Source organism: Epinephelus moara, chromosome 14 (genome assembly GCF_006386435.1).
Source record: "Epinephelus moara isolate mb chromosome 14, YSFRI_EMoa_1.0, whole genome shotgun sequence".
NCBI lineage: Eukaryota > Metazoa > Chordata > Actinopteri > Perciformes > Serranidae > Epinephelus > Epinephelus moara.
The window spans coordinates 13,470,355-13,498,208 of record NC_065519.1 but is presented as its reverse complement, the minus strand read 5'-3'; the positions used below and the strand labels follow the sequence as shown (position 1 = coordinate 13,498,208).

The following is a 27,854-nucleotide window of genomic DNA, read 5'->3' as shown; positions in this document are numbered from 1 at the left end:
AGGGAAAGGACGGAAAGAGGGGGAAATGACTGGCGACTGTGTGGGAAGAGAGAGAGAGGAGGGGCTTAGAAAGTATGAACTTGTGTATGATTTAGCTGCAGGAAGCATTAAGAAGGGAAAAGACTGCAAACAGGACGCGGTATACTCACTCTTTGAGCCTTTTCCTGAGGACGTGTTGCCTTATGGCTGCTCACAGGGGCACTTTTTCCACCGGGTCACACTTTTTCTAGTGCGCTCCTTCAACTCCTGAGACTTGTCTTCTTCATAAAATCCGGAGCTTTTTGAACCCCGTGCTGTTTTTCCCCTCTCTCCAACTCTGTGCGTAATTTTCTATCCAGGATCGAGGAGGAGAAAAAAAGGCGACATCACAACAACACGAGGACGAGGAATCAAGACAGAGAAAGTGTGAGGGGGGAAAATGAAAGCCGTGTTGGATTTCTGCTTGGTTTTCCTCACGCTGCACACTCCCGGCGTGCTGTCCTTGTCCACACGTAAGTTGCACACAGATGTCCATCGATGCGCAAAGTCGTGGTGTTGCGGTCGGGGGGTTTTGGGTACAGGCTGACCTTTTTGGTCCACTGAGATCAGTTGGATCCATGTGTCACCCGTGTAAACAGCTGTGGGTGACACTGTCCTGCTCTGGTGTGCATTGCTTTAAAGGTAAAGCAGATGCAAAAATGGGGATTCACAATGGTGCAACATATTATAGAAGTCAATGCAGACAGAAAACTACAACCCTTGGTGTGGGTATTACAGGAATAAAATAAACATATTAAAGATAACATGCTGTTTTAAAAAGGTGTAAGTCAATGCAAACACTGTAAGTGCAAACAGGAATATTACAGTGATCATTACTGTTTTAAAAAGATATATTCAGTGCAAACATTGCATAAGAACAGCAACCCTAGATGGTAACATGACTATTACAGTGATTTTGAAGAGGATAAAACCACTTAAAGGTCACCAAGAGAACCAAAGATATAGGGTTTCCATAGGAGGATAAAATATGTAAATCCCATATAGGAACACACAAGCATCACAGTGATCTTTCAATGAGTAATACTGCATTTGAATTATGCTCCCAGTGCTAAATAACTCACACATTCTTACATAATAAAAGCTCACTTACTTGGCTCCACTCTGCTTGATTTCTGGATACATTTTAAAAAAAGCACAAACGCCACTTTTGTCCACTTGACACCTCCTATTATTGATGTGCTCCTGCTGAAGTATATGGCTTGTATCCCCGCAGAGAGAGGACTCATCTCCCAGGAGGCTGAATTTCAACAAGTCAGGCCATAATTCGTTTCACACATGGAGAGCATGGGGGCTTTACGAACCGCAACAAAACAGTGACATCATTTGCTCGGGTTTTGGAGAATGTTAACCGGCAGCTTAATGCACAGTAACGTAAATAAATCAAAGTTATGTCCGCTCCCCCCCGTTAAGTGGCTGGATTAGTTTTTTATGGTGAGCTCATTGGCAAAGAGCAGCTCCTCAGAGAGGATCTCCTGTTATTCATCCTGTTTGAAAGGCGCTAATAAAAGAAAGTATAGTTTGTGGGGCTTACAGAGGACAATGGGCCTTGATCATAAGCTGCCCTGCTGTTTATTATAGGGCCTAATTGGTCATTACTGTTTTATTCACTGTGATAATGGAGGGTGCTTCCCTTTCACTCAGTGTGCTGTGGTTTAGATGCCACAGAATTAAAACAGTTTAAATGTGGAATTTTCTTACCAACATATAATTAGTTTTTAGTGCAGCTCATAATCCCATAAAGTTTGACTTTATGTGTCCTGTTAGCATATTAAAGAGGTGGGACCAAGTCATTGTTTTGCAAGTCATAAGTAAGTCTCAAGTCTTTGTACTCAGGTTCTGAGTCAAGTCCCAAGTCGAGACAAGCAGGTCCCAAGTCCTAAACTTTGAGTGTTGAGTCCTAAACGAATTTTAATAAGCTCTTCACCATCTCATTTTAACAACAGAGTAATGAAGTAAATTTACAGAAATCCTGAAAAATTTGTATTAACACAAGTTTGTCTTCATCTGTAAGTTTTGACCCGCATGTTTTGCATACTGCTATTTGATTTTGTTGACCAGTGCAGTTCTTGCATGCAAACATAATTATCTTTGGTGTCACTTTCTCTAACTGGCGCTCAGTAACGCAACGTTAGTTCTTCATGATTCGCTCCTGCAATTTCACTGGATGCTGTCGAATTGATTCAAACAAAGTGAATCTGAAGAGTTAAGTGTTGACCTTCTGGGAAAAAATAGTGTTCATTTTAGTTGATTCAGGAAATGATTTGATTTGTGGCACAATTTTTAGATAACATACTTTAAATTTTAGGGCTTGGGGAAAGGTATCAAGTATTTTCAAGTCAAAAGACTCACGTTCAGGTCAAAGTCACGAGTCATTGGTGTTAATCGTGATGTCTTTGTGCAGCACGATCATACCATCACACAGTGTCAAGTATTGATTTTTTATCGTATAAATTCTTAATATGACAAATACAAATTAATCTTTAGGTAGCCTACTTGAAAAATGAAATCAGTTGCTTTTTCAGTCCACTACATACATTTTGCTGCAAATAAAATGACTGAAGTGAGATGAACAGACTGAAAACTTTGTCCTATAAGATAAAACACGTTGACAAAGTTTTCCTTCAGGGACATAATTTACAGTTGAAAAAAGGGAATAAATCGCAATGTATCGCTAAATATTTTATTGCAGTAATACTGTATCATGACCTAAGTATCATGATAATGTCATATCGTGGAGCCTCTGATGATTCCCAACCCTAGTGTTAAAGTCTAAGTGAGGTTGCAAGTCTTTTTTTATTCAAGTCTAAGTTATCAAACTTGTGACTTGAGTCCACATTTCCGGCATATAAAGAGCTATTTATGTCGGATATGATCACTTAATACCAAAATATTTGACTCTGAGGCCTGTCTACACGTATGGAGATACTGAAAACAGATATTTTTCCTCTCCATTTCCAAAACTAATTCTGTCCACATGACCTGCGTTTTACAAAATATCTCCAGCCACACTAAAACGCAAAAACGACTCGCCGGCATCAACAGTCTTCAGCTGTTTCCTGTCATCAGGCAGTGAAGCATACAGGCTACTGTCACCTGTTTCAAAACACCTATTAGAGAGCTCATCATCGTAAACTCCCGTTTGATGTTAGGATGAAGGAGCTCACTCAAAGATACGAGTAATGCCTTTGCACTTGGCCAAGTTTTCCTTCCACTCCTCATTGACAACAACCCCACGCTGGGTGGTGTCCTACCCTCTGCTTGTTTGACCGGGTCTGATCCAAAATCACTGCTTCTGATTGACTTAAAACCACGGACGCTGTGGTGGAACCAAAATAATCAGGTGCAGCAGACGGCTCCATTCGTCCATTAGTGGTGCAGCAATACTAAGTTTAAGTGTGAAGTAGTTATCAGACCAAGCAGTGCTAAGAAAGTGTGAACAAACCAATAGTCCGCCATCGTTGATGTTGTTGTTTCCAGTGCATGCTTATTACACAAAGCAGAAACGGGCATTTGTGAATTTAAGAGATGATGTCATCATTTCTCAAACACTTCATTTTAAATGTCCACACAGATAAACAGCACCTTAGTGCACCTTAGACGGTGTTTTAAAAAAATCTCAGTTATAGCAACCTTAAAATCTGTTTGCATGTGGACGAGAGGCTAAAACAAAACAAGGAAAATATCTGTTTTAAAAAATACTTTTATTCGTGTAGATAGACCCTGAGACACTCACAAACCTGAAGGATCATCTTTTCAAACTGAACTTCATATCCAACATGCCCCACATCTCCTGCTTGCCTAATTTAATTTGACGTTACATAAGATAATCTCTCCTCTCTCCAGATAAGAGCACTAGTTGAACACCTGAAATGTAAGCTATATGAAAAACCAAAAAATAAAACATCCGTCATCTTTCACATGGTGCTGCACGGCTCATTGTCACTAAATGTTGCATGACTTCTTCCACTTGGCTCGTCCACACCGGCCCCTCAAAATGTTCCACATGTATGCCCATTGTACAGCAGACAGAAGGAAGAGAAGGCTTATTTGAACTGTTGCATTGATGAACGTAGGAGAAATCGTTCTTTAGAAAGATGAGGGGATGTCACCTACCTTTGAAGACTGACAGAAAGTCTTTTCAGTCCAACAAAGACTAAAAACCAGGTGCTAATATCAGTGGAGACGTCCTAACTCCATTCTTAACTGTCGCAGGGTTAAATTCATCCCCTGCCCGAATCAGCGCTGTGCTTCAAACATCTTCAGCCTCTCCAAACAAATAATATTTTACAAGCCATTTCCTCCAGTGAGCGTGTCAAGCAGAGACAATAAACAGCAGTAATTGTCTATCACTAGTGTTTGAGCTGTAGAGGAAGGGTTGTAAGGGGGTTTCACACCCCACTCCAGGGCAATGTCCCCGTCCTCAGCGCCTGGGATACATAAACACTGATTGTTATTCAGCTGGATCAGCATATTATCGGCTAATCACGGCCCCTTTATGTGCGCCGTATCCGGTGACAGAGACAACTGCCCTGTGTGCATGTGTTTGTTTGTATTCATGTGTGTGCATAAATGTGTGGAGGTGTTGTGTCAAAGCTGTGATACTGATATTGGTGTGTGCAGTCACAGCTGAATTAACGTCTTCAAAGGCGGCTTCTCCATAAAGGACCACACAATGTCTGTCAGCGTAAGGTGGCTGGCAGCTGAATGGATGTGGCCCCCGGGCGCAGATTTGTAGTGGTCTGACAAAGTGTTTCACTCACTCACCGCTCAGTCATTTCTGCACGGAAATCATCTGACGTGCGTGTTTTCTCAGCGCCGTCGACTTAGGTGGGCAACATTTTTTAAAAATCCTCCAATCTGAAGAAACAAACTCTAAATCTCCTCTCTTTTTCTCTGCTGTGTTTACTCTTGTCCTCACATCTGGTGTTGCTCACCTGTAGCAAGACAAAAAGCCAAATGTGTAAAATACAATACAAATTATTTATAGCAAAAGCATTTATTTATTTATTTATTTATTTAACAGCTTCCCCATGAGGGTTTACCAACTGTTTGACAGGATTAAAACCCAAGACCATTGAAAAACAAACAACAGCTGTACCCAACTACTCTAAGGAGGAAAAAAAAGTTTTTACATGTTTTATTCACATTATATTTTACATTTCAGACAACCATATTCTTTGGCATGTCTCAAGTTTAGATGGATTTTCCTTCTCACACATTTTACTATAGAAAATCAACCTGCACAAATAACATAGGTAATCCATCACAGTGATTTAGTCACCTTTATTTCTGCCATAGTTTTGTCACAGTATTATTAAAGGGATAGTTCAGATTCAAGTGGGCTGTATGAGGCACTTATCGATAGACTGTATTGCCTACAGTTGATATCTGTTTGGAGAAGCAGCAGGAGTGCCGACACAAAAGCTAAGCAATGTACTGCTGTGGATGGAGCCAGCAGCAAAACTTGTTTTAGCCACTTAAAAAGTCAGTATCAGTTTAAGTGTACACTATATTGAGAGTCTTATTACTGCTTTCTTTTTCCGTCAGACAACACATTCTGACAGGAAGGTTGTTAGCTTCAGCTCCCCGTCTATGCTCTCGTCAAAGCCACCAGAGTCTGAAGACAGAAACACCAGTTTTGGCTTTGGTGAATCAGAAATAACAACTTCGAACACCAAAGTCAAACAATAACAGAAACACAAGTGACAGGGGCAGCAGTCGACCAGCAGCTCCTGTGTTCAGGTATGTTAAATCACTGAAGAGAGTGATATAACGGCTTCAGTCACCCATTGAAAAATGTCTGACGGTAAGGTAAAGCTGTGAAAATATTCTAAATATAGCATACACTTAGGGTGCTTTCACACCTGCCCTGTTCGGTTCGGTTCAATCAGACTCAAGTTCGTTTGCCCCCTAAGTGTGGTTCATTTGGGCAGGTGTGAACACAGCAATCGCACTTGGGTGTGCACCAAAACACCCAGACTGAGACCTTCTTGAAGAGGTGGTCTCAGTCCGGTTGCAAATGAACTCTGGTGCGGTTCGTTTGTGGTGAGAACCTGTTCCAACCTGGATCCAAACCAACTGCAGTCACATGACACATTGTTTGGGTTAAACATGAGCATGTTACAGTCCTGGAGGATTATTAATGTGCACCTCCTCCTGTACTGCCTTAATATGCACATTCAGCACATCCAATGCATCAAAACATTGTTTTCTAGTTGGAGCCGCGCCTCGTTTTCAAACTGTATGGTTTGACTAAAATGAACAATGACAGCAATATAGTCCACGATGAGCAGCGCTAAAATCAGCCTGCGTAGTTGTCCCTCCATTGTGACATTAGAAAGTGTCACATTTATCTTGCAAGTGTACTCTTCTTCAACGTTTTGTTTACTTCCTGGATTTTTCCTGCATGGAAATTCTAACCAATCAAGAGCAGCTTCTCGGGCAAGACATTTGATCTGGTCTGCTTGTAAATGTTGCCGTGAGAACACAAACCAACTCTAGGTAATTATGTAACTTTGTAACTAAGTTAGTCCCTGATTCAGACCAAAGCAAGACAACTCTAGGTCTGAGAGCACCCTTAAACTGATATTGATTTTTTTAGATCAGACATTTTTTTGTGGCTAAAATACATTTTGCTGCCGCCCCTGTCCACAGCAGCACATTGCTTAGCTTCCGTGGTGGTGCTCCTGCTTGTTCCTCCAAACTGGGGTGTGCTGACTGACACCTACTGTAGATAATACACTGACTATGGATAAGTGCCTCATAAAACCCCACTTCAAAAGATCCAAATTATCCCTTTAAGCAGGTAGGTTTTTTTTTGTTCCACCACCTGTCCATTGCCACCAGTCACCTTTTCACTGCAACGCAACAAACCACAAAATTCCCGTTCTCCCTTTCATGACATCCATGCGCACTTTGCTCTTATTGTTTGTCTCTTGAATGAGACAATCCAACGACATATTGTAGCTCACAAATGCAATAATTTAGATGGTACATATTAAAAAGAGGTGACTGACAGCTAATCCACCCTCCTCAGGCTGGTTTTTCCAACGTCTAGATTCTTTGAAAGGTATACTCTTGTAATTTAGTACAAAGCTTCCATTAAGCAGAGGGAATAAAAAACAAAACAAAAAGAAAGGTTCAAATCGAAGCAGCGGATACCACTGACTTTTAGTTTGTAGGATGGGTGAAGCTCCAGAAATAATGGAGCCCACAATGCAACTGTAAAACATTTAATAGATCCTCTATGTCTGGTAAACACCCACATCTTTCAAACTCCACACCCTCAGTTTGTAATTCAGGCTTTCTGCCCAATATTTGAAGCCAACTCATAACCCTGATGACATCACTGTGATGTCAATAGAGGTTAATTTCGTAGACTTTAGAATGGTCCAATCAGAGCCACAGAAGACATCATATGGTTGCTAAGTAGACGTGATGAGTAAACTGACCTTAACAGTTAAAGTTACTGGAGTTCTCATCTTCCGCTAACGTCCATCTCCTCCTGTCCTCCTCCAGATGTAGCAGTAATCTACCCCCAGGACCCCGTCCTCCGCATGGGGTCCAACCTGACGGCCAGCTGCTGGGTCCACCCCGACCTCGGCGTCCACGCCAGCTCTCTGTTCTGGACGCTCAACGGTCAGCAGCTGCCCAGCTCCCTGTACAGAGTGCTGAGCCCAACCAACCTCAGCGTGACGCTGGCCAGTCTCAACGCCTCCAGGCAGACATCCGGTGACAACCTGGTCTGTCACAATCACAAGGGACACATCTTGGCTGGCTCATGTCTCTACGTCGGGAGTAAGTTTGCCTGTGGTTATATAATTTATGTAGAGGACAATGTTAGATTTATTTGGCCACCTATTTTCTGTGGAATCTGTGTCTGCATTTGTTAGTGAATGTTCAGGGAAGGGGTGAATAAAGGGCAGAACAGGAGTGAGAGGGAAGTATAAAGGAAATGGGAATAAAGGCAGACAACAAGGAAGCAGTGGGCAGGTTTTAAAGTGTCTCTGTGGCTGTATTTTATGTTTAGTATTCCTGCCTTCAGGCCAGTGAGAGGCCTCCATGAGCGTGTCCCTGTGTGACCACCTGTGTTGTCCATTACTCGCAACATCACTCACAGGGCATGGGTCATTTTACACACACACGTGTGCGCCTCTATATTTGTGAGGTCCAGCATCTCACTAAAATAGAAGGAGTCTGTCAGTCCTTCAGTTTCTCGACAACTGTTAATCCGATCGACTTAACACTTAGCGGCTGTAGTGCTTAAGAGCCAAGGAATTGCAGTGTCAAGTGTAAGCCTTTGAGATCTATGGGACATATTTATTTGTAGTGTGTTATGTACACACTGTAGTGTATTGAGAGGGGACCCCTCTTAACTGTTCAGCTGGCTTTCCATCACTCGTTACAGTGCATTGAAAAACAGATGACGAAAGAGAGACTGGAGATGTTGCATTGTAGCAAACTTTTCAAGCATCAGTGATGTAACTTTCAGAATGATGAACGCTTCCGTTCCTTGAAATGACCTGATCCCAGAGAGCTAACTGTTAGCAAATGACGCGTATATCCTCCTGAGACCCCGTGTCGGCATATGAGAACGTCACATTTTAAGTTTACTTGACCTTATACGTCATTCTACTTAACTTAGACCTGTTGTCCTTGTTCGTGGACACAATTTGTGCCATCTAGTGGTACTAAGAGCACAATACACTAATCCAGTCTGCAGCCGATCCCAACACAAAAGTGGACAAGTTACAAAACCTGGTCGCATTTTATGGTTGAAACTTGTTTATTTATGATTAATAATGTTTGTAGTTTGATATGGCAACATTTGACCAATTTTAGCAACGGTAACAAGCTAAGACGCTGTTAATTAGGAAGTACTCGTCTGAGGACATTGGGACTTTATTATCGTCTCGTTTGTGGGCATTGAGACTTAATTATCGTTAACAATGTTTAGTTTTTTATACTTATCAGGTCCTACTGATCTAAAATAGCTAGCTAGGAGAAATTTAAAATGCGAACCAAAGAAAAGTTCAAGTCTCAGGAGGATAGAGCTGTGCAGGAATGAATCCTAAAAATGGAAAAGAGTTAGCATTTTAGCACTCTTAGTTCCCTCCTCTCAAAGTCAGTGGGTTTTTGGTAAGACGCCTGAAAAGAGGTCTGTGGTTAACACAAACTAAAGAGACTTTAAGGTATGGTTCTACGACATAAAATGCATCAGTAAATACCCCACTTGTGAATTTTGAAGCGTTTATGTGTCTTTAAAAAAGGCGGTTGCGGAACACAGCTTTACAGCCTTGTTGTGGTGGTGACATAAAAGTCATGTGACCCTGGTGTGGTTCGTTCATAGCCTAATCTTAGCTTTCACTTCTGGCGATTGCATTTATGCTTCAAAAATCATTAAAGTGGTGTTCATTTGTGAAGACTATCTTGCTGAACAACACATGTAAGTCTCATAAACCTTTGTTTGCCACAGTTTATTTTCTGCAATAATACAAAGACCAGTGGAAAAATCCCTTAGGCTATTTGTGGAGGGAACCAGGATGATGCTAACTTCCTGGTTGGCCTACAAATAAACATCATCACAGGACCACTCTATACTCTAGCACTGCTAGGGGACGCAACTATGTAATGGCAGGTGTATTGCTCAGGATCCAGGGAAGTGCAGTGTCAAGTTTGAAGTTGTTTGGATGATTTCTCAAGACCAAGCATTCGGCCTGTTCTGAACAGACATGTTTTGAACGGACAATCCACTATCTTACATAATCCACTGCCTAGCCCCTAAATATTTGTCTTTTATAGTGAATTTTATTGGGTGGTTTGGATGTCAATGTGGTGCCTAATAATAAGCTTAAAATAACTTATAATAATTATTGTCTCTAGGGGTATTTTGGGAAATAAGCTAATATGCTTTCTTGCTGAGAGTTACTTTCTGATTAGTTTCTCATTAAACAGGACACATCCTTTATCTCTCAAACAGCCTGCTGAAGAAATAAGGAATAGCCTCACTCTTAAAATTGTCCTCTCCAAAGTACATGAGCACACACACACACACACACACACACACACAAACACACATGCCTTTTTTAACTATCTTTTGTTACTCCTTTTCTTGTAGTTTCCACATACAGAAAAATACATAGCATTTCGAAGACTGAAAGGTGATGAAATGAAAAATGGCAAAACTTAGCCATGGAGAAACACGTACTTACATTTTCTCAGACACACACACACACACACACACACACACACACAAGGAGATGCAGTCGGGATCCTAATCTCTGTGCGACAGTGGTGTTGAGCACCCTGTGTTCTGAGAGACGAGGAATGTTGGCAGGGATCCCGAGTCTGACCAAATCAGACAGCACACACACACACACACACACACACTCGCGCACATACACACACACCAATTAAGAAAAAAACACCAATTTCCGAGGAACATCACCAGTGGGTGAATTACACTCAGGAGGAAAGGGCTGAAGTAATGGCTGGAGGTAACTCTGTACCCTTAGTAACCCGACATCTTCCCTCCACCTTCTTTCTCTCTGCTCTACTCTCCCTTCTCCTCCTCACCCATGTCTTCATGTTTCACCCATGTTTTCTCCCCCCTTCCTCCCCCCATCTTTCCATCCATCCCTCTTTCTGTCTCAGTGCCTCCGGAGAAGCCGGTCAATCTGACCTGCTGGTCCAGGAACACCAAAGACCTGACATGCAGCTGGGCTCCAGGAGGAAAAGGAGAGACCAACATTAGCACACAGTACACGCTCAAGTACAAACTCAGGTATACACACACTCACACACACACACAGAGAAGATGCACTGGAGAAAATATTAATTGTGACAAGTCATTCAGTCCACTATCTGAAAATCTGCTTTTTCTTGAAATTAACTGTTTGAACACGATTGATGCCATTTGAATCAAAAATCACGTCCCCTCTACTCAGAGTCATAACTCAATCATTCCCAAAAAACTTGGTATTTCATCCAGGTGCGCTGCCTTACGTGCTGTGTCACACAAAGTGTTGTGTGCCATCGGCTTGCATTGGATTGTCTTGTCACTTTTTCAATAAGCTAGCAAACTGACGATTTTTGCTCTTTGTACTGCTGGCACGGCTGCAACCACCACAAGACTTCCTGCAGATTTTCAGTGGGTTTTACCTGATTCCTGATTAACCCTCAAATTGACTATCCTATCATTATAATGGCAAATATGTACATCTCAATAACACTAAAATATATTGACCTTTAGATGGAAAATAAATCATGTTCAACAACAAAATCTCGTCAGATGTAGGTCTGTATCAATAGATGCCCAGCCCAAACGGGCGTACAAGGCAGATGACCTCTTTCCATGTATACAGGTGTGAGACCAAATATACAAATTACAGGAAAACATGAACAGTGTGTTTTGTATGACCTTGTGTATTATTCAGGTTTGCCTAATTTTCAAAGCCTTAAAAATAAAAGTAGCCCATACTTTGCCACTCAGTCCAACTTCTCATTTTTGTTCTGCATTCTTACATAATTGAAGGCAGGCTATCAAATAAAGTATGAGCGTGCATTTAGAGCACACAAGCAAGTGTGTAGTGCTTTGTCCTGCAAAACCATGCTCGTGCAGGTGAAATACCGGGTGTTTGGTAGGGGTTGAAAAATAAAAACTGATTCAGTATCAGTATCGTGGTATTTTTATGTTGCAAATACAAATTTAACTTCAGGTAGCCTGATGAAATAAATTGTTTTTTCAGTCCACTAGATACATTTTGCTCCAATAAAAATAACTCAAGTGAGAAACTTTATCACTAAAAACAGATGTTGACAAATTTCTCCTTTGGTGGCATAATTTTCAGTTAAAAAAGGTAATACTTTGTAAGTGCAGTAACACTTTAATATTGTATCGTTACTGGAGTATCGTGATAATATCGTATACTGGGGGCTTCTGGTGATTCCTACCTCTAAAGCCCTGATTCCACCAAACACTTTCAGTTTTGGAGCCAAAAGTAACCCTTCAGACGTGGTACCTAGACCCTAGAGTTTCCACCGCAAACAGTACTCTAAAATGTGGGCGGGGTTGTTGTCACTCACTGCTCTGTCCAGCACTCACTGTATTTCCTTATCACCGCTGACACAGATGGAAGTCTGCACCATGTTTATCGTCCACAACTCAGCTCTGAGCAGAGTGACCGTCCTCTACTGACCAGTCAACAGACTGCAGTGTTCACAGCTCCACCTTTTAGTACCAGATCTGTGTGCTAGGTACCCCAACAGAGGGGGGACCAAAAATGGGGACGTTACGGAACGGTTCCATTGGTACCATCCACAACTTTACACAGTGGAAACAGGAGAAAAAGCGTACCGAACTGAACTGAACCGTACTGTACTGCTTGGTGGAAACGGGACTTAACAGACAAGCATACACACACCGCTTAAATCTGTAAAAAAAATACTTTCTACTAGTCGAGTGACTATGAAATATGCCTGTCAATAAAGGGAGTGAAAACCAAGCAAAACCAGTTTTGGGTTCAAACAGGTTAAATATCAAGCCAGTTGTGAACGTTCCAAGTCAAACTCTACGTATTCCAGGGTTTTTTTCTGATGCTGACATGTCTCAGAAACATGCTAAGGTGGAGCTGGAAACAGGACAAAGTGCCTTATCTGTTTGGCAGACCTTATTTTAAGAAAAATAACATCAGTGGTTGCCAGAGGGTGAAAGCCCTCCTTCAGTAGAAAAGTCAAATTTCATGAGAATTAGGAAAACGGGTTTCCATCTGGGAATGTTACATATTCGAAAATGAGTTTCAGATGGGTTGTAAGCCCTGCTCACATTTTTTAATAGTTCAATCAGCAATTTAAAAGCACCAAAAGGGAAATGACTTGACATGCAGTGCCCGCAGGCATGCCAACTCACGCAGATCTCTAACTGCAATCAGATTAGTGTAAATAAGGACTCAATAAAACCACTTGAGCCAGATAAACTCTAAACTGTCAACACATTATGCAATAAATTCTGTATCAAATGCATTATTCATGGATATTGGTGCTGTCGAGAGTTATCTGAGTATTTTATATTTTCCTCCCAGGTGGTATGGTAAGGAGAAGGAGTGCGAGGACTACACTCACACGCAGCCTTACTCCTGCAGCATCACCCGGGACCTGCACCTCTTCACGCCCTACGAGATCTGGGTGGAGGCCTCCAACCAGTTGGGCCGGGCTACCTCTGATGTCATCACCCTCGACATCCTAGACGTGGGTAGGTGTGAAAAGAAGAGAACTTTGACCCTCTTTCTTTAACTGATTTTTGTAGCTTAGATCCTGGTGTCAGTGAGGCCTCAGGCTCTAATATAGGACAGTGGGTCGCAGCCTTTTCGGCTTGTGACCTTTGAATAACCAAAGCAGTGTCTACCTGCGACCCTTCATCACAGGTTAGACATATCTATGACTTGTGAGCAGTTCAGTCAGTGACGGATTTTGTGATTTAACCCTCTGTCAATACAACAGGAAAAGGAAAAACGAAGCAAACATGAATATTAGGAAATACTGAAGTGATTTTGCAGATGAAAGAAAAACAATACAAGTTATAGTATAGTGATAAAAAATAAAAAATAAACTCTCCAACACTAAAAAAAAAAAACTGTCTAAAAGTCTGTCTTGTGTTGGTGGGTTGTATAATCCTGAAAGACAAGGTGATCTCATCCCTGCTTGTCATATTTTGACGCCTGGGCAGAAGCCCCAGTGTCACTGTAAAGACGCAGGGGCCTTTTGCGTTGTATCTTGACGCAGAAGGGTTGGGTGGGAAGTGATCTGAGTCGACTCACGTGACTTAAAAAGGGGTTCGCAGTTAGGTCGAGGCAACAAAACCACTCCGTTAGCTGGCTCATGTGACCAATGCCGAAAACAGCAGTGGCAAAGCGCGGCCAGTATCTATAGCAGTGGTTCCCAACTGGTGGGTCACAATCTAAAAGTGGGTCGTGGGTTCAGCCAAACTACTTTCGACGGTGAATTGCAGCCAGAGAATATCTACAGCCATAAATGCACTTCTGTGACATGTTGCCCTGTGTTACATAGAATTTCTTCCCACCTGAAACACATGTACACACCTCCCAACCACAGAAAAATTAATCATTCATTAGGCAATTATTGGTGCACTACTCTGGTTGGTGTGTTTTCGGCGTAACGACTGACATGACTAGCGACTGATGTGACAGAATAACTAAACATGGACCACAAACACCAGGCCTGGAGTCCAGTGCTTGTTGGACTCCCACATGCACAAAGTGGATTTTCATGCTCCTTAAACTACATTCGTTGCTCTGAACATCTGATGACACAGTTGCGTTTACATTGGAGTTGGTTGAAAGTCCTGTGGGTTTCATATGTACACTAAAGGATGTCCCTGGCGTCATAGTGACGGCGTATTTTGATGTCCAGACCACAGTGTGACAGAGAAGGGGTACTTGTTTTTCAGTTGTGGCATAACTAATCCAGCTAAAATTATCATATTAAATCGCACCAAGCTATCTTTTAACCCTCTGAATGCAGCTGAAGGTTTGATTTGTTTATCTTTGTATTAGCAGATATAAAGCAATACCTAAACATTTTGCTTTTATCTTCTGTCTTGCCAAGAGTCAGATGAAAAGAGTGATACCACTCTCATGTCTCTGTGTTCACTCTGGAGCTTGAGCAGGGGGGCAATTAGCTTAGCTTAGACCTGAGAATGTAAGCAGGGGGTAAAGTTTCAGACAAAACATAAAACCATGCCTCCCAGCACCTCTAAAGCTTATTAATTAACACGCTGTATCTTGCTTGTTTAATCAGTTGAAAATTTTTTGGTGTAATAGCAACAATTTGTGGTTTTACAGGGGGGTTATGTGCCAGACATTTTCTTGGCCTCTAGCAAGTTTGCACAGGGCCAGGCTAGCTGTAGCTAAACTTTAGAGATAAGCTTTGTGCAGAAGATTCACTCAGATCTTTGTTTTAAATTCTAGTGGAGATCCTAAAGTTTCCAAAGACACCAAATGTATCTAAGCTGCAGTCTGGGGTAAAAGTAGTGTGAACATGACACAGATTCAAGAGTTGAGATTTATCTCGTGACCCCTCAGATTGGGAACCATGAATGACTTCAGCTTTAGCCTCAAATTGGCGTCTTGAGTATCACTTCGCTTTATAAATTCATCTCTTTTATTCCTACAGACGGGACATTGGCTTGAGTTCTGTGGCTTCTGGCGTTTTGGAGAAAGTTGTTCACAAGTACTCATCCAGCTTACACTGATAGGAACTGAGCAGCGTTCCCTTTTAAAGCTTTGTTATGTGGTCCGTTGCCTAGCTTAGTGCGGTTTAAGCAAACGGACCACAAGATCAAAATTCTTCCCTTCTCTCATTATCCTCTGAAACACACACACACACACACATACACACACACACATATGCATGCACACACCTGGACAGGCGTAGGTGTGTGACAAATGGAAACGCCCTCTCTTTTGATGAGCTCATTTTCTCTTTACTCATGCTCACTGGACACACATACAGAAACACACACGCTAAACCCCTTTTATGTCGTGTTGGAATGTTCCACACTGATCCTCGAACCTAATCCCATCTCCGAGCCGGCTGCAGACCCCTGAGGCCTGAGAAGTTTGGGCTTTGAGGCTGTAAGACTTGGACCTGAAATAATACAATCTGATTAGCTTGGAGCTCTTCACCTGGTTCAACACGCTCGTAACGATGTCGGGGAAAATATACCGAGAGGAAAACATTATAGAGTTTCAGAGGCGAACACGTCACCGGGAGAGGAGACAAGCGTCCATCAAACTGTAATCCCTTTTCCGTTCCCTAATGTATGCACACACACACACCTGTTTACACACCCCGAGGGCAGGGCAGGGCCTGGTAACAGTATAGAAACAGAGAGGCAGGCAGAGTGTAGGCGGTTTCTGGACGTGTGAGTGTGTGTGGGTTTTGTTTCGCTCGGGTTGCCCTGGCCAGTCTTTTCACGCGAGCAGTTTCCACAACAGTAGCAGGTCATAAAACACAGCAACCACACCTGTGTGGAGCTGCTGTGAGTCACTCACGGCTACGGTCATGTCCAATCAGTTATAAAGGCGAGGTGGAAACACCTACGGTCTTCTCTGCATTCCTCAGTCGTGGGGAGCCCTCTGAACCGAGAGACTAGAGGCAACTTGTATTGCTGTCTGAGGTGAGGATATGTTGAGGGATGACACAACATATGTTAACAGTGATTCATCAGTAATTTGCCATGTCTCATTGACTTTTATTGCCTAATGCATATGATGTATAAGAACCCATTTAATCAGATAACTAAGTTAATAATCTTGTCAGGGTTGATTATGAAATTCCTGGAAAAGTTATGAAATTAGAAAAGGTTTGGAATTAACAGAATGTTTTGGAAAATATGCACTGTTGTGGCTATTGTTTAAAAGATGTTCACAAAAATCCCAAAACATGTTCAAGGTTAGACGAAAACTGTTCCTTGTTTTACTCATTTTAACATCTAGTGCTGCGCAGGGTGACCATTGAAACGTCACTAGTATCACGTGATACACACAGACCAGATGTCTGGATAAGCAATAATCACCCACTGTGTTCAATCATTGATCCACTTACACAAAGGAAGACAGACTTAATTCACTTAGGTATCGCAGACACTAAGGTTCAGGCTAGGTAGGAAGACAATTATTAGACATGTCCACAAACAAATATTTGTATAACATGAAATAAATGCATACAAACTTGTCAGAATTTTATTGGCAGTTAGCAAGATAGCAAGTTAGCAAAGTTAGCAAGCGCTCACAGTTAACTTATCCACAAATGCCTGGAAAGTGGATTAATGTATAGCTGCATCGCTATACAGGCCTACCTGTTTTAAATTAAGTCATGGAAACAGGGTAAAACAGTATGGAAAAGTTATTGAAAAGTTTTGAAAATTCATTGGTAAAAATGTGTGGGAATGTTGTCAAATAGAAAAATTAGAAATGCTATATATGCTCATACTTTATGTCAAGTAATGTATATTGATCTTTACGACAATAAGAAAAGTGCAAATTTCAAATAAATTTTCAGAAAATCAGCAAAACAGAATGCAAATGTATGTGCTTTTCCATCCACTTCAGTTAAGCGATTATCGGGTGTTTGAAATAACAGGGTATATGCAGGAATCCTGAGGTTAATTTCAATACCTTTTTAAGACTTTTTTAAGACCTTGCAAAAAAACCTTAAGACCTCATTGTCACTTCAAGCTGTCGTAAGCAGCAACGCATCTTTAACTTACTAAACAGTTGTAGTTTGCAATTAAATCTATGGAGCACAAACATACAACAGAACTCAGATAAGATGAGAAGGATTTTTTATTGTCTTTTGCTCCTCTGTTTGGCGCCTGGACGTGCGAGGAGGAAAATAAATTATACATTCATAGATACTTTTTGTCAAAGCTTGAATGCCAAGAAAATTTAATACTTCATAAAATCGCGATTAAGACTTTTTAATACTTTTTAAGGGCCTTCATTTTCTGACATTTGATGTATCAACTTTTAATACTTTTTAAGACCCCGCAGACACCCTGAATAAGCACTATGTGGCGCTAATTCTCCAGTCAGGTGCCACTGCAAAAGAGGCTGCAACAAGATGATGTTATAAAAAGCGCACCAGTCAAACCTCAAATGAAGGAAAGCAATGGATGTGTTACAACGGAGAGCAAAGGACTATGGAAATCGAGAGTTTTGAACAACCAGTATTAGAGCTATGCCATCCAGACACGATGAAAGACAGTGGCCTATACAATAACAATACATTATGACTGTACGTCATCATTTACTCACTTAATCTGTTTTGTGTTACGTTTAGTCACAATTACCTTTTCTTGATACACCAACTTTTCCACCTCCCCCAAGTCTAAAAACTTTTTTACGATGTTTCTTGATTTTTTATTTTTTTATTTACATTTTTGGCATTTCTACTATTTTTTTTATTGTGCAAATTAAAAATGTGCATAAAAAGAGGAAGCTGTAAACACATCTCGTCTCATCTCTGGATAACTCGCAACTTTATAGCAGAAATAAACCCCTTTACAGCCCAGTACAAAAAATGTTTTTGGTCTTTATAGATAATTTCAACATTCATGACAACTGTAGGGGGGTGAACTCAACCATTTACATTCTATTAAGGCTTGACTGACAGGCTGTCTGCGAGGTGTTGCCACAGTCTATGAGTCAGATCCACCCCCGACTCCCCCACAGCCCCACCCTCTCATCCAAATATGGTCACTTCTGGCTTCAAAAAACAAGATGATGACAGCTGAAATGCCAAACTCGAGGCTTCAAAACATGAGTCCACAAACCACTTGGTGACGTCAGGGTCCCTACGTCTGTTATTTTATAGAGTCTATGATCATTCAGTGATTTCTCTTTTACCCAAAAGACAAAGTGCAGAGGATTTTAAGGTATTTTTTCAGCCTTGAGTCTTGCTGGCAGTGCTGCTCTAAGAAAACATCCAAACATCCACAAATCAGAGAGTAGGGCTGTGGACTCATATCAGGATTTTTATCAACTCTCTGTTCTGCCAAATGAAATATAGAAAGTAAAAATACTGTTCAGAGATTTCTTAGAGAGTAAATCAAACTTGAAACAGGAAAGTAGGGGGACAAAAACATTATTCTTAAAAGTGGAAGTTTTGCCCATAGTTATTACGAGAAAAAATAAACCATCATCCCGAGATAACAAAATCTTGGTTTTAAGATATATGGATAAACCTTTAAAATATATATTTTCACTAGTTTAAGTATTTAAAAACCATATTAAGCCTGCACGGGAAAGAAAATAGAAGAAAAATACATTTAAGTGCTTCAGTTATTCCGATGAACACACTCTGTTTTTCCATTTAATTGCACATACTAGTCATTTATTTGGGCAAACACTGAACCAAGATGTTTTACCAAAGCTTTGAAACTTCAGTTTTCTTAGTTTTCCTCTCCACTTTTGTGTTGAAAATAAATATTTTTCTAAGATGGATGATTGTGCGTGCCACCATTGGTTTTCCACTTTTTAAATCCCCCATGAGTACAAAGTGACACGTCTGAAGTTACACATTTTAGTTCAGAGAGAGTCTCCAGTTCCTCCAAAGCACTGGGGACCAGAAACAAATCCTTTAAAACTCTCATGTCAACTCCCACTTTTTCCCCTCCACTGAATCTTTCCCATCTTCCTCTTTCCCCTGGGTTTGCTGTGTTTGTTTATTGGTAAGGGATGACATTATAAAAAGGGGAACTGTAGTTGATATTGAAACGATCTCAAAAGCCCAAAACAAAACGCGAGGAAATTTAAAATAATGGTCTGTCAGCGCATGTTTGTTTGTCGAAAAGATAATCGTTGTCAGATGAAAAAGCCTCTTCCAGCTCACACAAGTCAACTCTTCAGAAACTTTAAGGCACCCGGAGACCACAAACCTCCGCCAACGCTGAACAATCCTTCAATGAGCTGTTACACATAAAGACATCACTCCAACTGCTTTGAATTGAGTGGATTTCTTGACCCTGCAAATGTAACCTTAAATTGTATAAAGAAGCCCCCCAAGCTATGAAGTTTTGGCTAAAAATGATAATCTGGTCCATCTGTCCACCAGCAGTTTATTATTACGTTCTTAGGATGGAAATATACTTGATAATCGCTGCAATAAATTAAGAAGTACTCTGGTTTACGTCTCTCGTGAAATCATTGTTTGAACATTTTAGATTTGAGACAGTCACACACTGTTTTTCCAAAAATTAACAGAAGTCCAGCAGGTTGTCTGGCACACTTTTTTATAAGGACATTACTAAAATCTTTAAAACTGCTCTAATCCATAATGTTATATTAGCAATGGGTCCAATGACTGTGTGTAAAGTTAATAGTCACCTATAATGACAAACTAACAGAAAATTATCATCCAACTCCACAGTTCTCCTCAACTCTACTGAGTGTTTTAGCACCTTTAAGCTCATTGTTTTGGTTTGGTTATTTCAGGCATCTATCCAGGAAAAACATTTAAAAAAAAAAACATCGACTTTGAGACGAGGGAACTGGAGTGCAAAAATGCTAGCTCATTTCTGGAGACACGACTCCGAATTCATGATATTGTTGCTCTGTGTGTAAATATGCAACTGTTTGCTAACATGTTCACCAGAACAACTTTAAATGGTCACAATATGTCAATGTTCTGTTTTTAACTTGTCCTGCTGGTGCTGCTTTAAAGATCCCTCTTTCCTGTCGATGTGTGTGCAATTATTACACCAGGTTAGTGTAAAGTAGATTGTTAACCACTTTCACAAGGTTCAACTGTATTCTTTAAAAGGAACACAAAGATGGCAACAGGAAGTGACGCTCAATATGTCCTGTATGCTTGTGTTTTAGCTACGATACATCACCAAAACCAAAATAATTTATAGCAGACTAATTTTTCTACACTTGTATATTTAATATTTGGTAATATTCCATATTTCCCTTGTCACTTAAAGCTGCAACAATTCGTTTAATCAAAGCAAATAAATCGGCAACTATGTTGATAATCAAAAAATTATTTTAGTCATGTTTTCATTCAAAAACACCAGATGTTTGCACCTGTTTCACTATTTTGAGACACTTTATTAACTAAAAGAATCGTTGATTAATCAGGAAAATAATTTGTAGGTTAATCCGCAATGAAAAAAAAACAGTTGCAGTCCTAGTGTCAATGATTAGCGCTCAATGTCCTCATACAGCAGAGGTAATTTTTGGGATGTTGGACGTTATTGCGGATCTGTTTTGGTTCTGAGCCTGACTTGTTAGAAGTGGATGTGATGAAATTAGCACTGCATTTAACAATTGTTTTCTTGATTAATCAATAAATGCTTTGGTCTACAACGTTATATATTTGAGAAGTTGGAACTGGTATGTTTTTTGGCACATTTTCATTGTTTCACCTGTTGATGAGATCTTCTTATTTAATGAGCTCCTCCGTCTCCTCCTCCTCCAGTGACCACGGACCCTCCATCAGGTGTGACGGTGAGTCGTGTCGGACAGTTAGAGGACCAGCTGAGTGTTCGCTGGGAGGCCCCGCCCGCTCTGAAAGACTTCCTGTTCCAGGCCAAATACCAGATCCGCTACAGACTGGAGGACAGCCAAGACTGGAAGGTAAAGGACAAGGACGCGCAGTTATAAGAGACATAAATGTGTTCTCTTTGTCTCGTACGCACAAACAGATATATCAGTGCAGCTCTGCCCCAGCTGTTTCTCATCCTAATGCTGTAATCACCCCTAATCTAGTTTGATTGAGGCCTCCTCTGCCAGATGGGTTAACAGTTCAAAAACTTTCATCAGCCATAAATCTAGAAGTCAGGTTTTGATCAGGAGAAAAACACAGGCCAGAGCCACTGTGTATACCTCCGTTCAAACTTTTAATGAATGAAAAATACAGTGTAAAACCTTCAGCCGTGCAGATGGTGCTTCCCAGGATTCATATGAGTCCTCTGGGTACGAGTGAAGATTCTCCAGTAATTAAGGGGGAATTACACAGATGTAATATAAGCAAGTCTTTGCTCGCAAAGTGGAAAAAGAAAAGAAGGGGAGTGGAGAGAGGCGGCGGAGGGATGAGACCGTTTCGAGGGAGAGACGAGACTTAAATCCAAGTGGCTTTAAGGGTTTGGTGGTGAAAACAAAACGCCGTTTTCCCTCTGAACCGGCCCTAATCATGAGGTCATGCTAAGGAATGGAGGGATACATCTCAGCTGTTAATGCCTTCAATATGGCTGTAAAGTAGCTCGGCGGTAACTTCTGCCGATTTGGCTTCCCCACGTCACATCATTAGCCCTCTGATGCCTGTAATTTCCATGCTCTGTTTTCTGTTGTAGTCATTCTTAACAAGTGTTTACAGACCGAATGCCAGAGAGAAAGTGGGGACTATTAGACAAGATTATTAACTGCAGTGTGTGGGCGTTTCTATGTCTCTATCTATCCGCCTGTCTTTATTTTTGCTGTCCTGTATGCTCCGAGTACCTGTGCACACTCCTGTGAATGTTTCTCAGCGTATCCAGTTCTGTAATAAGTAATAGAGAGCAGATTTTTACCCGGTGGGCACGATTACATTAAAACATTTTCATAAACATGCTGATCAGGAGTCACTAAACAATGTGGTGTGCATGCATGCTTAGGTCTGTACATGGTTTGTGGTTGTGTTTTCTACATCTTGACTCTGCCCTGTGTTTTAGTTCATGCACATTGGTATTTAATACTGCGGTCAGACCTCCAACTCTCCTATGTTTGTGTTCATTTTTTTTTTCCTGTAGGTGATGGATGACGTCGGGAATCAGACATCTTGTAGACTGGCTGGACTGAGACCTGGAACAGTGTATTTTGTCCAGGTACGATCTGGTTGTGTGTGTCAGTGTGTGTAAGTGTGCTTCAGATTAGGTCAGTATTCCATAATGTTGTATCCTCTCCAGGTTCGCTGTAACCCCGTGGGCATCTACGGCTCTCGCAAAGCTGGGATCTGGAGCGAGTGGAGCCATCCTACTGCTGCATCCACACCCCACAGTGGTGAGCACACACACACACACACACACACACACACACAGTCACAGGACTACTCAGACAACATTTTCTTGCTCTTGATCTCAGTTTCTGAGAGCCTTTTGGTCCATTTAAAGAGGCAATTTGTGCCACTAAAGCTTGTTTTATAACACGGTGCACCACACGTCCCACAGCGCTCTCCCACTGCTGGAAACTGGCCGCCTTGCCGAAGTAGAAGATGGTGCTGTTTTACACTTCTTTACCCTTCACCCTGCCTGTTTTGTTTTGGGTTGGCAGTTTTATTTAGGGCAGATGCATTGGTCAAATCAAATCAAATCAAAAATCATAGCCAAACCAAATCAAATCACTGCCAACCCAAACACTACAAAGTCAATCCAGACTTTGATTATGTAATGTTTCAGTTGCAACACAAAGGGCTTCACAAAGACCTGATAAAAAGATCGAGACAGGAATGCTGAACATGGTTTAACTCGTGCTGTTCGCCTCACTGGATGCTCTTCGGCTGTGGTTACCTGCTCTTGTTGCCTCCACAGATTTAACAATGAAATTACTGAGTCAAAATATTATCATAAATTATAGGAATGATGGCCATGACTGTGAAAACAAAACATGGGTTGTAGAAAAGTTTAAGGGTTTCCAAGAACTTCCCATGAATTTTGGCAAAAGCACCAGACTGAAAAAAGGGTCCTCTCAGTTACTGTGTGAATTCACTGCCTGACCTTTTCATGGCTCTTATTGTATATAACACTGGCACACACATACTGTACACTACACATCTTGAGCAGTCTTACTTCATCCTTGCTTGCTTTTCTTTAATACTGCTCAGACGCTCTTTCTGTTGTCCTATAAGTCTGCTCTGCAGTGGTGGAATGTAACTAATGCTGGTCTTACAAAAAACAACTTCAAGCGATTTCAGTGATGCAGTCAAATTTGTAATGTTGGATTAAAATCATGAGAATTTGGTGCATGCTGCTGTGATCTTGATTTTAAGTGTAAGGTGGTCAATAAAATTCAGTCTGAGCTTTCTCGTCTTAATGTTCTGGCAAATTTAAACATGTTTAATATTATCTTAAGTTCTTTGTCTTGGCTCATGCAAATAGTTAAGCTCAACGTTGCGACGACAATCGATAGCAGTGCTTTCTCCTGCACTGAACAGGAAGCAGCAAACTGAATAGCCAGGAGACACGGAGGGAACTCTGGGAACACACAAGAACTTAAACTAGTCTCAGTTCTCATGTACTGTAGAAAAGGAGGAGAAACTGGTGGAGATGTGGATTGAATAAGGTGTTTAATTCGATGTGTATCTGATCCACCAACAAGTTCTTACTTTAGTGAAAAATCCTCATTTTTGAAAAGGTTCACCTCTCATTCCCACGGTCTCCTCACACTAAAATAGGGCAGCTAATCAATCGAGGCTGGAATTGAGTAGAGGCTACAAAATCCAAAATGCAAAGATAAAAAACAACGATTGGCCACCTCACTCAGTGTAAAAGTCCACAGCACAGACAGGCAGTCCAAAAATGCATCCGAGGCACTCTGACTGTAGTTAACTCCTTTATTAACACATGGATAACTAATGTGTTTCGACTAGAGAGTCTTCATCAGGGTGTAAAATGCATTGGGAACAGGTGTGCTGTTAAAGAGCTCATGTGATGGGTCATGTGACACAGGTCACATGATATAGTGGTAAACAACAAAGACATTTTTATACAGTCTCTTTTAAGTGTTCAATATGATTGATGATATGTTTTTATACATATATTGCTGGTTGGTGATCCTTTGTAGACCCTGTAAAGTTGTACTAATATACATGAGCTCTTCAATAGCACACCTGTTTCCAATGCATTTTACACCCTGATGAAGACTCTCTATCATGTATTGATAAAGGAGTTTTAACTACTGTCAGTTTGCCATTTTTGACTGCCTGCCTGTAACATGGACTTTTACACTGAGTGAGCTGGCGAGTTGTTGAAGAGCACCTGATTTTTTTTTTTTTACAACTAACTACACAGAGCCGTAACCCAGTGCAGCACTCTCTATTATTTCTTTATCCAAAATGTAAAGTTTGTACACAAATAATAATAAATTTATCTTTATGGATTATTTTGATGCTGAATTGACAAGTATACTGTCCACATATGACGCCTTTTATCTTGTGTTTCTAGACTTATGTGTTTTTGCGGACACGTAAGGAAATGTTAATATGTCATATTTCTTTAAGGGAGTTTGGCGTAATAGTTTCCACCAGGAGTAGGATGGGGAATAATCAAAAGGAGTCTTTGCAAAATCTTGAAGTGTGTGACTAAAAACTCACTTGTCTTTAGATATGAGGGTGTCAGACTTTCTTTTAATAGTCTTTTGAAAGTATTTTCAAAATCGTCTAGTGTATGGTAGACCTGCAATATCTAACTGTAATGACGCCACTGCTGCTCTGTGAGGTGCTTCATTACTCGACACAAAAGCCAGTCTAACTTCAACAGTCTCCCTTTCTCCCCCTTGTTCTCTTCCCTTCACGCAGAGCGGTTGATGTCGGGCTCCTGCGACTCAAAGTCCAGTGGGGACTCCAACTCCACCCTGCGCAGGGAGCTGAAGCAGTTCTTCGGCTGGGTGCGGAAACACGCCTACGGCTGCAGCAGCATGTCCATGAAGCTGTACGACCAGTGGCGAGTGCTGATGCAGAAATCCCACAAAGCTCGCAACCAGGTAGGTAAGCATCACTAATGCAGGGGACACGCAAATCTAAATCACACACACGCATGCACGCAGACATGTGCTGCACAAACGGACACAAAGCAAAAACAGTTCTGTTTTATAAAAGCTGATGTGTAACAGATTTTTGTCTTTTAATTCAGGTTCTCCAAGGGGATAAATCCTAGCACACGCTACGTTTACGAGCAGAAAACAAGTCAAGAAAAGAACTGAGTGTGTTTCTGTCTGTGTGTGTGTGTGTGTGAGAGAGATTGTATTCGTATATGGGAATTATAAGACATTTTGCTCTGGACATTTCGCTCAAACACCAGCCGTGGCCGTGAGAAGACATCCAACAACAAACTGTGGGATTTTCTTCTTTTATGCATCTTTTCCAGTCGACACGAGCACTTTTTTTGTCTGAAAAGGTGCAACTGAGAAGGTGGATTTGCCACGGACATACTGGCATCATCATTAGCGAGACGCCATGTGGACTACTCTGCTTTCTCAAAGGACGTTGTAGCATGAATAAGTCGGGCATCTGTAAAGACGTTTGGTGTGCACCTGCTCTAAATGTGCTGATCAAAACAGATTCAAACAAACTAGACCTGTTGCTCAAGCATCTAAAAGTATTTCCTGACCTGTTTTTGAGTTTCTCCTGTGGATCCGAAGCACCATCTAGTGGCTGTTCAGCGTCCATGGATACTGCAAATCAAAGAAAAAAGTAACAAGTTATCAAACAGTATTTCTAAACCATGCTTTGTTATATAAGTGCCAAACTGGTTCACCCAGCATTCATGTGTTTGATGTGAGCGACAGTATGTGACTGATGGTGTTTGTGTGTGGAGACGTTTCACTGCCTTTATTTTTGTACTGAATCGTACCAGCATATTTAAAACTGTATAAAGTTAATGTTTTATGTCTTAAGTTATGTTTAGTTAGTAAAGAAAATATCAATGACTGAAGTTGTTATCGATCTCTGATGTTGTTCTATAAAAATGTTGTCAGAAACACAGGGTTTGGAAATGAGTTGTGTGCACACCAAAGCAAACACAGTGATAAACAGATCTCCACTCCTCCAGTTATGGGTATCTTTAATATCAGTAAGCTCCCATTGCTCAGAATACAACACATTTCCTGCCACGGGATTTGCTTGGCATGTCTGAACTCAAATATTTCCAAACAGCGATTTATATGAACAAAAAAGACACTTAATAACATGGATATAGAATGTAATTTTCTCTTAAATCCACTGTTAAACTAAACAGAATGCATGCAACAAATTATGTGACTTCAAAGATAAAATGTCTGGTCAGTGGTCTCTTAAGTGTTCTTTATATCAGGGTGTCGACAGGTATCAGACAGTTAAATGAAATGCTTTTTAGACCTGTTTAAGACACCTTTTAACCAAATGTAGGACAGATTTTTGGACAAGTCATGTTTTACTTATTTAAGTGTCACAGGTAAGCATTGCAGGTGAGTAGTATATATGTGTTCTTGTGCAGAGATAAGTGTTCTAGGGCTGCCACTAATGATTATTTTCATTGTCGACTAATCTGTCGATTATTTCTTCAATTAGTCGACTAATCATTTCATCGAAAAATGTGTTAAAATGTTGAAAAATGTCTGTCTGTCTCGCCCAATACCCAAAATTACGTCATCTAATGTTTTGTTTCATACTCATGCCAAAGGGTTTTAGTTCACTGTCACATGAGAGTGTGTAAAGCTGCCAATATCTGAACGTAAGAAGCTGCAGCAAGTGTATTTTGGGGTACTTTTATAGTACTTTTCTATGAAAAATGACTCAAACCGATTAGTCGACTACTAAAATAGTCACCGATTATTTTAATAGTCGATTAGTCATCGATTAGTCGACTAATCATGGCAGCCCTAAAGTGTTCTGTAGGAATATGGTTATTAGAGTGAATAAGTCAATCTACATTTTGCCAACAGGTAAGTATGAAGTATTATGAAGATTTGTAACATTCTTTTACATAGAAAGCAGTGTCAGAAATTAGCAAGGGCCACGGGCCATTTGGCCCGCAATTTAGCCAAGAATGCCGCCAAAAGCCATGTTCTGGGGGACAACATTGCCCCCAAGTTTTCAAAACAACTATATGTATTTATATTTTTAACAGTATTACAATCTGACATTAAAGTATAATTTTATTTTCATTAAATTAATTTACCGTCGCGTCTACAACTCATTTTCCAGACATAATCAACGAGATTGCACTGATTACGTGAGAGTAATCTGATAGAGAAGGGGGGGGGGCTTTGCTGTACCATAAGTTTAAATTAACCATTTCTTGGGTGATCTGTGTCTACACAATGACAAATTAATGAAAACTCAAGGTAGAATGAATGTTAAATTTTAAATTTATATATATATATATATATATATATATATATATATATATATTTATAGTAATTTGGCCTTTTTAACAGTAAAAGTAACTGTAATGTGGTGAAACATTAGTACTGCCATCAGTAGATTAATGGTTAAATGATCACATTTAAACTGGTTGAATTATAGGAAATCTGAGTGATATTTTGCAACCATAACCTTATGTA

General features: G+C 40.7%; 1 protein-coding gene across 2 annotated transcripts; it reads left to right on the top strand.

Annotated features, from left to right (window-relative positions):
* The first annotated feature begins 15 nt into the window (after positions 1-15).
* crlf1a (cytokine receptor-like factor 1a) lies at positions 16-27,380 on the top strand. Of its 2 annotated transcripts, none has more exons than XM_050061637.1 (9): positions 16-491; positions 7,558-7,836; positions 10,693-10,822; positions 13,119-13,288; positions 21,040-21,197; positions 22,349-22,423; positions 22,505-22,598; positions 25,111-25,299; positions 25,445-27,380. In XM_050061637.1, exons 1-9 carry the CDS (start codon positions 419-421, stop codon positions 25,459-25,461), a joined length of 1,185 nt encoding a protein of 394 aa, XP_049917594.1. In that variant the 5' UTR covers positions 16-418; the 3' UTR covers positions 25,462-27,380. The 2 variants fall into 2 exon arrangements, with proteins under 2 accessions (XP_049917594.1, XP_049917593.1); XM_050061636.1 differs by having other exon boundaries at positions 25,111-25,295; positions 25,445-27,379.
* The last annotated feature ends 474 nt before the right edge of the window (positions 27,381-27,854 follow it).

Excerpts from the sequence above, each read along its gene's own strand:
- crlf1a (XM_050061636.1), top strand. The coding sequence starts at position 419 with ATGAAAGCCGTGTTGGATTTCTGCTTGGTTTTCCTCACGCTGCACACT. Across the intron at positions 10,823-13,118 it reads ACGCTCAAGTACAAACTCAG|GTGGTATGGTAAGGAGAAGG; the intron begins GTATACACACAC and ends TTTTCCTCCCAG. Across the intron at positions 13,289-21,039 it reads CCTCGACATCCTAGACGTGG|TGACCACGGACCCTCCATCA; the intron begins GTAGGTGTGAAA and ends CTCCTCCTCCAG.